At 33.2% G+C, this 10,614-nt stretch overlaps 3 protein-coding genes and 1 long non-coding RNA gene across 4 annotated transcripts; 1 reads left to right on the forward strand and 3 right to left on the reverse strand.

Annotated features, from left to right (window-relative positions):
* Window positions 1–251: 251 nt before the first annotated feature.
* On the reverse strand, window positions 252–859 carry AT3G48180 (CDP-diacylglycerol-glycerol-3-phosphate 3-phosphatidyltransferase). The gene has a single exon (NM_114687.3). It carries the CDS (start codon window positions 742–744, stop codon window positions 511–513), a length of 234 nt encoding a protein of 77 aa, NP_190401.1. The 5' UTR covers window positions 745–859; the 3' UTR covers window positions 252–510.
* A 1,889-nt stretch (window positions 860–2,748) lies between these two features.
* Window positions 2,749–3,708, reverse strand: AT3G48185 (uncharacterized protein). Its single transcript, NM_114688.3, has one exon. The coding sequence runs from the start codon at window positions 3,245–3,247 to the stop codon at window positions 2,990–2,992; it is 258 nt and encodes an 85-aa protein (NP_566898.1). The 5' UTR covers window positions 3,248–3,708; the 3' UTR covers window positions 2,749–2,989.
* A 3,859-nt stretch (window positions 3,709–7,567) lies between these two features.
* Window positions 7,568–10,108, forward strand: AT3G48187 (Serine/Threonine-kinase ATM; the record flags this gene model as incomplete). The annotated part of the gene is made up of 1 exon (NM_001339353.1): window positions 7,568–10,108. One exon carries the CDS (start codon window positions 7,568–7,570, stop codon window positions 10,106–10,108), a length of 2,541 nt encoding a protein of 846 aa, NP_001327929.1.
* AT3G07875 lies at window positions 8,921–10,313 on the reverse strand. Its single transcript, NR_141363.1, has one exon. It is a non-coding gene; the product is annotated as an other RNA (long non-coding RNA).
* Between the last annotated feature and the right edge of the window lie 301 nt (window positions 10,314–10,614).

Below are 10,614 nucleotides of genomic sequence, written 5' to 3' on the forward strand. Positions count from 1 at the left end.
AATAAGATTGATTTAATTCATGGATATTTACATTTATTTGGATTTCTAACCATTTTTACATCATTTTTTTATATACATCCTATACGAGGCTGTCTTTTTTTTCTTTCTTGTAAAAATTGTTTAATCAAAAGGGACATTCAACAAAATTGCAGATTTTTAGCTAAACCGGTTTTAAACTTAAAGAGTCATCAAGAATCTAGACTCGATTCCAATTCTTCATCACAGTTTAATATTCCGCACAAGATCAAACTATCCAGATTCTTTTTTTTGAGTTTTTCAACTTTTGATTCGAACTATATAAAATGATTAGTAAAATTATTCACAAACCAAACGATTCACCCCATTTCCACGGAACAATAAAAAGATCAAACCAAGCCAAATCATCTTTTTCAAAAGTCTTTAATATCTCCGATCATTATGAATATAGCAAGAATCAAAACAGATTTTTATCGTTTACAAAAAGAAGAAGAAGACGAATATGTAAATCCAAAAAAACAAAGATATGATGAGTCAATTCTTAGTGGTGGTCTTGTTGTACTTGTCTTTAACCCAATTAAGACCCAACGATGTTCCTATCTTCACCTTCTTTAACCCCGAACTCGCCGCCGCTTTCGTCTTCCCTAATCCAGCCCCCACTTTCTCTTTGTATTTAGACGATGCACCACCACCTTCTCCGCCGTGAGTTGTTTTTCCCGACGATTGTTGATTGCTGTCCCACTGCTCGGCCCAAGAGTTTCTCTCCATATTGTATGAGAACGAGAAAGATTTGATTAGGTGAGAAAAAATGTATTAATTCAATCAAATCGTGATTAATATAAGAAAGTCACGCAACTTATTATAGGGTTTGGTGGGGTAGATTAGAGTAGATTATGTATTATTTAATTAATTTATACAAAATAAAAGGTATTATTTTGATTATTTGACTACGTTCATAAAATGGTGTGGTGGTAAATTAATGATAAAATAGATTAGGTAGATATTTGTGTTATGTTTATTCTGGATTGCGTGTTTGTGTGTCATTATTTTTCCTAATTCTCACTACGAAATAGTCGTTTTTGATACATTAGGTATTTAATTAATACAAATCTTGTGCTTATCTTTTGATCTTTTGACTTTGTGAGTCTATTCCTCTTTAATTTTGACTTCTTCTCCAAATGCAGTAATATTTCTTCTACGAATTTGTTTCCTGATTAGCAAAAACCCAACTTTCTTCTTAGGAACTTGGGTAAAAACTGTCTGTGGGCCTTATCAAAAAGCCCATATTGGGTCAATAATTATGACTTTGTCACATATTTGACCCCGTTCATTTTGATAGTTTATAATTACATCAATGGATAGTTTTGTTAATCATGCAAGCCTGATCTCTAGTTTGGTTCAAAATCTTGTTGGAGTATTTTTGTAGAACAATAATTTCAAGCATTCATCAATCAATATGTGTTTAACGAAGCTAAATCTATTCAATTACAAAAAATTAAAAGCGAACACATGTTACATCTAGATTATTGTTATTCAAGTAATAAAAATTAAAAGGTAAAAGATAGATCACCGTAAAAAGTTTCTTAAGTATAGACTGTATATATAGTTTATAAACATAATTAGGTAGATATATCGAGTAAAAATAAGTAGGTTAATGTAAAGTACATGGTATATTTAATAGTTATGCGACGACATTTCATGCGCTTGACTGCTTGTGCAATATGAAAAGATTTCACTGTTAAAGTTTTAGATTTTTGTTAGTTAATTATTTGGCGAGACAGGTCAAATTAACTGGTATTGACATTTAACAACTTTTAGTCACTCTTTTAAAAGGTACTATTGTCTAGAACAACTTTTCTAGTCACTCTTTTAAGGTACTATTATATACACATATGATCGATAACCAGTCATTTTAATCGTCCAAACCTCAAAAATGCTAACTTCATAGTCAATACCTAACCTTTTTTTTCAAAATCTGATTCTCTTAAATCGGAACCCAAAATGAAACCTTATGGCCTATTAAACAAGAACAAACATGTCTATATGATGAATTGATTTTCCCTGAAGCAAGCTGATTCTTCAAGCAAAACAACAAGGGAGCTCACAAGTTTGCCAATTGCCATTACATACAGGATAAACGGAATAATTTTGTCGTTAAAATATATACTGAATTGTTTTCAATGACATGCATTAGGTAGGTAGTGTTTGTTGAAATGGGGACAAATCAATGAAACAATTACAACAAAATTAGGTTAATTCAAAAGGTGTGTGTGTGTGTAGTTTTTTTTTTTTTTTTTTGTATACAAAAACTAATTAGCAATTGTTAAATATGCATTGCTCTAAATATGAATTCGAGCATCACATTTTTTGTATGTTGTGTAAGTGTTAATAGAGAGATCAAGGACAAAAAAAAAAAAAAAATGTTATATTCGCTTTGATGCAGAGACAAAACCGACAAAAACACAGAACAATAAATGATGTCTCGAAAAAATTTACAGTTGCTTCAAATATCGAACGCAAAAACTATTTGTAAATGCATTTATGTTCGTACACATTTCTTCGTCAAAGACATCATAACTTTTTGGACTGTACCAATTGACACAATCATTTGTATATAAGGAATGAATGATCTACTATAAGTCTATAATCTATATAGATCTACATATATATACGCTATGTAAATATACACATATAACATGAACATATGCTTTATATTCATTTCATGAAACATCCATCATGGTTATCGTGTTTACACGCATCGTTTACTAGTGACGGAAATTCCACGAACTAATTCAGCATAATGAATCATTGTTTGTATATTTAGTATATACTATAAAGTGTACCTTGAAAAGAAAAAAAGTGTTACCTAGCTTGTGTTACACTTTCATCGATCCAAGAAATAACATGATAATATCTTCCAAAATAAATAACCATTGTAAATGCCAAATGGGATATAAATTCTTGAGTAGAATTCGGAAGAACATAGGGATATATAGTGATCATACATGTAGATTCATAAGTCTAAATCAGTCAGACCAAAACACCGATCGGAAAAAGGAGATATTCGGAAGAAGAAAAAAAGAAGCAAATAGAAATACAAAGGGTAGTCAAAAGAAAAAGAAACACAAAAAGAAAAGAAAGAGTAAAAACACACACACTTGATTTGGTAATTTTCAAGATGAAGATCGCTTTGATGCAGCGAAGGATCGGACCGAGACGCTTGATTCCCCTTTTGGATCTCGTACGCACACGTGGATGAAGATACAAACATATGATGATGTTGATGATGATGATCAAGAACCGATCTAAATGAAAAAGTAGAGAGAGATAAGGTAAACCCTAATCTTAAAATCTTGATGATGATAAGAATCAACTACTTCATCTTCTTTTTCTTGGGATTCTTGATCTTTGGTTTGTGTGTTGATGTCTTCTTCTTGGGTATTGGGACTTGGTAGGTGCAGAGAAAGAAGAAGGAGAAGAAGACGACGAAGATGAACATGAATGATCATCATAACTATCATCATGATGATATTGGGAACTAAAGTGAAGGTAGAGAGAGAGAGAAGTGAGGTTGTAATGATGATGAGGGATGAAGAGAAGTCAGAGGTAGGGGAGGAAAATTATCATTACTACTTTGAACAAAATGTTTTCTAGCTCCTCTTTTTTTTTGTGGGCTTCTAAATATCCTAGCCCTATCTTATGCCCTTGAGCCTTTCTCTCTCTAAATTTCTGAGGAGAGAGATAGAGAGACAGAAATGCCTTTGTGGTATAGGGGTAAAACTTTTTTCAATTGCCTATCCAATGTTCCAAGAGGAAAAAGTAAAAGAAAATTATATATCTAATTTTATTTCTTTTTACAGACAGTATTCTCTAACATTTTTTGGATCTATTCAATACATATATTTATTTATTATATATTTTGATTAATTTCATGCAAAAAAAAAGAAAAGAATCAAAGTCATGAACAATAGCACATCAAAGAAAGAAGGTTTTATATATTCTGTTATTTCAAAAATTCATCAACTTTTATGTGAACAAATCATTTTGTTTGCCATATTACGATTTGCATCCTTGGTATAATTAACTTGATTTAAAAAAAAAAAATACTAATAATGAACTTGATTTTCACCACCAAATCAAACCTTTTTGAATCTTTATGATTTTAAGAATTCCATGTGAGTCGTCCAGGGATAGGGAATAGGTTCAAATCCCAATATTTACATAACTCCAATCGGCTCTCCACTTGACCAGTCTTTGTGGCCTAAATAACAAAATACCGGGCTTATTACACACTTCATGGAACAATTTAGATCTTAGTCTAAAATCTATCCTAGTTATAAAATAAAAATACCTTAACTAACAAAATCGTATTATTACCCCTTTTTGACTTTTTTTTTTTGTTAAAGGATCTACAAAATCATATTACCATAAATACAAGTCTGAAAAATATCTTTACAGTTATTTTTTGATGTTATGGATCTTCTAAAATTTTTACTCGAAAGTAACACAAATCCTTCAGTCTCCATTGTATTCGAGCTTGTGGCAAAAGAGATATACTACTTAATTACTTTACTTATTGTTTGTTTGGTTCACTATGAAGGAGTCAAGCAGAGCATGCATAGTTTAGTCTTAATACCTTTCCCAAAATCTACATACAACTCAACATTGTATTTTGTTTTCTTCCAAATTGATGTTATTTTTTTTAACGTAATCTATGTTTGTTCATATAGTCCAATCACCAATGTACTGTGTCTGTATGTTATTTTTACTAAGTTCATTTAATTTTAAAAGTAACGAAAAAAGTTAAAGGATGGATCAAACTTTTTGATCGATCGGGCTTATTCTAAAAGCACATGGATATTCTTTCCATATGCAAAACATTATGTCGAATGCCCATTAACCAACTTTTTCAGTTCAATCTTAGTGCTTTATTATCCAACTTTGAATTGATTAATATCCACAGTATTCTAAGTTAAAGGTTTTTCTTTCCACCAAACTTGACATGTCGATAGAATTGTTAAGTTGTAATTACAAATGAGCTAAATTGCTTTGCCTCTATTTTGGAGAAAAAAATGGAGGCATAAGTTGGAGATGGTAAACAAGATTTAGCAAGTTGTATATACTCTAATCTATAAAACTTTATCATTCCCTATTAAAAGAAAATGAAGAAATACCACATTGTAGTATTTTACTGATCCTATTCCTACCCTAACTCTCACGATTTATATTTATTAAATTTATTTTGTCTTGCTAGTCAACTGAATTTACTGACGAAAGAAAAAGGCTGTTTGTGACTGTATTTGGGAGAGTAAATAAATTGCTACTAATAAACATAAGCTTTATTGGGTTTAGTTAAAGAGGAGAATTTTGGCAGTCCATGTCCTGTATATATCCATTTTTAATACTAATATTATCAAATTTAAAATTTAAAGTGAAGGGAAGAGTCAGAGGACAATAAAAAATAAGTAAACGACAGAGGAATCAAAATCATGAAACTCAGGAAAGGCAGTGCCTTGAAACCAGAGAGGTAGAGAGAATGAGTTTTTTTTTCCCCCTGTAAAAGCAACCTCAAATGTAAAAACATACCTTATACAAGTATATTAATCAAGAAAAAAACAATTGAGAAGGAGAATAAAAAGGAAAGAACCAACTTGATAAAGCAAGGAGGCTTCTTGAAGTTGGGAATTTTCCCCTCAAAAGTGCTAAAATGTCAGCGTTCTTATTAAACAAAGTTTAGTGATTATTTTATAAACACTTTTAATTTTACAATTTGTTGTATGCGCATGATAAAGTTCTATTTACAATAATGAAACAAGAAAATTGTAGTAACTTTTATTATCGGTGTAACATTAGTTTTTAGTATATATTTTACAATTTATTTTTCTTATATAAATACTTGCATTGTAGTCTGAATAATTGATTTTAAATAACTAATATATTTTTTAAAGTTGACACAAGAAGAAATTTGAAATTTTAGAAGTAAAAAATTGTGGACACATTCCCATAATTTCCTGAGTGACTATATAGTAAGTTATAAACTGTACTTATGTGCAATCATAAAAAAAAAAAAACAATTTCAGGCTTTAAAAGAAAAACAGTTTCAGGCTTCATAGTATACTATGAGTAAATACTAAATAGTAAATAGAGAAGAGTGTCTTAAACTCTCAATGAATGAAGCAAAAATGAAGCAAAATTGTTTTAAAAAAAAAAAACTTTTTCCGCTCTCCCAGAGAGTTTCACTCACCATGATGGGCTAAAGAGACTTATCATGGGCTAGGGAAAATGGTCAAATACAGTGGGCTTACTTAGCCCAACGATACTCGTCGGTAAAGTTTCGTAGTGCTTAAAAGTTTCAATGAGGCAACTCGACTAAAAATGGGCCGAACTGAGAAGTACAAAATTAACAAATGACATTTACAAATTAATATTTTTAAACACTTAAAATAAAAATTATTAATTTGGCATATTCTTCTAGTAAGAAATAGTTTATGTCAAAAAAAAAAATTATGTGATGTGAACAAAAATAATGATAATGAATTATGTGTTACAAAAACAAAAGAACATAAAAATGTGAGTTTATTACTTTTAAAATTTAAATAGAAATACATTTTTAGTCAAACTTATCTTTAAAAATCTTAATTATAATTGATAACACTTTTACTGATACAAAATGATTTTACTAAAATTTGACCTGCAATAATTATGTCACCATACTATATGTATATTGAAAATAAAGTAATTAATTTGATTAGTTTTTTGTATTAATTAATAATATATAAAAAAATAAATAATTAGACTTTATGCTCTCTTTCTTTCCCTTTACAACCACATACTATTAATTAGAAAATTATTTCTTAATTGGCAACCCAATATAGATGTAGATATAATTTCCAAAGAAAACCTCATAGATTCAAGTTTAAAATTCACTTTAGTGCTATCTTTCTCATTTGATTTATTTTAAAAAGCTAAAATGAATTAATGAAAGGAACAGATACCGTCTTTAATGGAGGAGAACTGGAGAAGAATCCAATCTAAAATACATCCTCGTGTTTAAGCGGTGAGACTTTTTCGGTTTGCTGTTAAATTACGGTTTTGGTATCAAAACATTTCCGGTTTAAGCTGTATAGCTCTGACTCTGCAGAAAAGTACTTTACGCCAAAGAGATGAACAAGAGTAGTAAGTAGTAATACGTAGAAAAGAATCTCTCACCGACGACACCGAAGACGAAGAAGACCGTACAGTACATTTCTTACACTTGTCTTTCTTTCTAAACACCTCACTTACTCTCACTCTCACACAATATCTGTTGCGCTTCTACAGGAAAATCACTCACATTGCGAGGAAAAAAGATTATTTGACTCAAGGAAACAAAAGATAATTCGGAAATTTCTTTTGTTTTCCTCTCAGGTAAATTTTGTTGTTTGTTAATTTCTTTTCCTTGGAAAAAAATTTGTTTTTTATTTTTTGATCAATGATTCGATTTTTCTTGAAAAGATTTGATTTTGTTGATGATTTGGTAATCAAATATGAGTAATATGGAGTCTTGATGCAGAAAGATGATTTCTTTTTTGGCTTTTTTTGGGGTGCAGTGATGAAATTACAAAACCCAGATAAGAAAACCCTAAGAGAAGGCTTTAGTCAGGAATCTAGTGTAGTGGCTTTAGATTCTGGAGTTTTAGCTATGAGTGGTTTGAAATGCGATGGGAAATTCCCGGTCAAGGATGTATTAATGGAAGAAGGTGGTGATAAAGTGAGGAAGATTCAAGTTTCTGGGGGAAATATATCACTTGTTGTTGATTTTAGTGGAGCTAGGACTAGTTCTAACAATTTCTTTGAGTCTAATGCTAGTTGTGTCAATGAGAATCTGGTTAAAGGAAATGGGTACAGAGAAGATGAAACTCAGGAGTTTCTTGTTGGTAATCTTGTGTGGGTGATGACTAAATACAAGAAGTGGTGGCCAGGAGAAGTGGTTGATTTTAAAGCTGATGCAAAGGAGAGTTTTATGGTTAGGTCTATTGGTCAGAGCCATCTTGTTTCGTGGTTCGCTTCTTCGAAGTTGAAACCTTTCAAGGAGAGCTTTGAGCAGGTGTTGAATCAAAGAAACGATAACGGGTTTTTCGATGCGTTACAGAAAGCTATGTCCTTGTTGAGCAACTCGTTGAAACTTGATATGACTTGTTCTTGCATTGCTGATGGGAATGGAATTGTGTCAGCCCAAAATATAACAACTCGGAAGAACAAGCCTTTGATACTGCGTGAATTCTCAGTAGATCGGTTGGAACCAAAAGAGTTCGTCACTCAGCTGAAGAATATTGCGAAATGTGTTTTGAATGCTGGGGTACTCGAGTCGACAGTTATGCAGAGTCAGTTATCAGCTTTTTATACTCTCTTTGGGCATAAGCAGATACCAATGGCCCAACTACACGAAAATGAGGGTAGGAAAAGTTTCACTGCGAAGATGAGTGACAGTAAGTTCATTGGTTCTCCATCCATTTGTGCAGGTAATAGCAGGAAGAGGTTTCGGAAAGAATGGTTTAGGAAATTTGTAAGTGAGGTTGATAATGTATCTGCGAGAGACGATCTAGTAAATGTGCCTCCTTCTGATTTGATATCTAAACTCAAGCTGCTTGCTGTGGGCTACAATTGTTCGGAAGAGACTGAAAATATTGGGCTCTTTGAGTGGTTCTTCTCCAAATTCAGAATTTCTGTGTATCATGATGAAAATGCTTACAAGATGCAGTTGGCTAACATGGCTGGTTTCAAGGATTTGATGTTAGCAACAAATGCAAATCGTGGTACTGTTCAGAAAACCTTAAAGTCAAAGAAAATAGGGAAGTCAAAGATGGAGCCTCTCAATGGTGTTTCAGTTGCTGATACTGAGCAGAAGACCTTTGAGTTGCAGATATCAAAGAAGTCCAACATCGAATCTCTTAATGGTGTTTCAGTTGCTGATACTGAGCAGAAGACCTTTGAGTTGCAGATATTAGAGAAGTCCAACATCGAATCTCTTAATGGTGTTTCAACTCCAAATATTGACCACGAGGCCTCCAAGTCAAATAATTCAGGGAAGACAAAGATCAATCATATCATTGGTCACTCAAATTTTCCTAGTTCTGTTGCAAAGGTGCAGTTGGCGAAAGATTTTCAAGACAAACTGTTGGTACAAGCTCCAGACAGGAAAGCTATGACGGCAGATACACTCAGCAGACCTGCTGCTATACTTGTACCGGACCTGAACAGCGGAGGCAATGCTTTGGGTACTGCAGAGTTTGACCATATGCAAAGACCTGAGACTTTAATTCAGCATAATGTCTGCCCACAAGAGGAGAAGACACCAAGATCTACGATACTTAACTTTCAGGTGACAGCTCATCAGGGAGTCTCAGGAACTCAGTTTGTTTCTAGCCAGCCAACTTCATACAAACACTTCACGAGTGCAGACCTTTTCACTTATTCAGGGAAGAAAAAGAGAGGAAGGAAGAGGAAGAATGCAGAAGAGCTTCCAATAGTTGCACATGCCAGTGCCACTACTGGGATACCTGACTTAAATGGAACAAATACAGAGCCAACTTTGGTTCTGCCTCAAGTTGAGCCTACTCAGCGCAGAAGACGTCGGAAGAAAGAGGAGTCACCTAATGGATTAACCAGAGGAATCACAATTCTCTTCTTGAAATTTTCCTCCCAAGTGTCAATGCCTTCAAGGGACGACCTAACCTCGACATTCTCTGCGTTTGGCCCGTTGGATTCTTCAGAAACACACGTTTCAGAAGAATTTAGTGGTGCACAGGTCGCCTTTGTGAGTAGTGCAGACGCGATAGAAGCAGTTAAAAGCTTAGAGAAAGCTAACCCATTTGGTGAAACCTTAGTGAATTTCCGGTTACAGCAGAAACTGATAACCGTTCAAAGGAACATTGCCCCACGAATGCCGGTAATCTCACATGTTAGTCCAGTTCCGAAACCGAACAATATACCAACAAGTATGGATGCAATGAGGCAGAATCTGTTGATGATGACAGCAATGCTGGAGAAATCCGGGGATAGTTTATCAAGAGAGACAAAGGCAAAACTGAAAAGCGAGATCACGGGGCTTCTGGAAAAGGTTAGTTCTATACCGAGCTCTTCTTCTTCCTGAACAATCCCTAACATACATCTATGCGGATCATCTCAGGCTTTCTAATGGACCATATGTTGTAACTTATGTATCCCATCTTATGAATTGGGTTCTTCTGTTTTCAGTCTTTAGTTTGACGGTAGTTCTAGTATAAGATTAGATAATAGAAGATGTCGGCAATATTCTAATAACATCTTCACCTTTTTCCTTGATATCTCGAAGCTCTCTAGTTTATAATCTCCACCCTTCATGGGAGTTCTTGCCTAGTTGAATATTTCCAGCAAGATCGGAAGTATTTCCTTTGTACATATAAATGTTTACTTTGTGTTTCCCTTGATCTCTCTTTAGAATATGTTCCATATTGAGAGAAACTGAAAAGCTTGAGATCTTCTGTTTCTTGTTCACTTCTTAATCAAATCAAAACCATGTTGGTGTCTATACTCCAAGATAGAGTAATTACAATTGTATTCAGATAGAACTACAAAGTAGAAATCAACACCAAGAAGCAACCTCAATCGCACGGACGC

This window comes from Arabidopsis thaliana, chromosome 3 (assembly GCF_000001735.4).
Source record: "Arabidopsis thaliana chromosome 3, partial sequence".
Lineage (NCBI taxonomy): Eukaryota > Viridiplantae > Streptophyta > Magnoliopsida > Brassicales > Brassicaceae > Arabidopsis > Arabidopsis thaliana.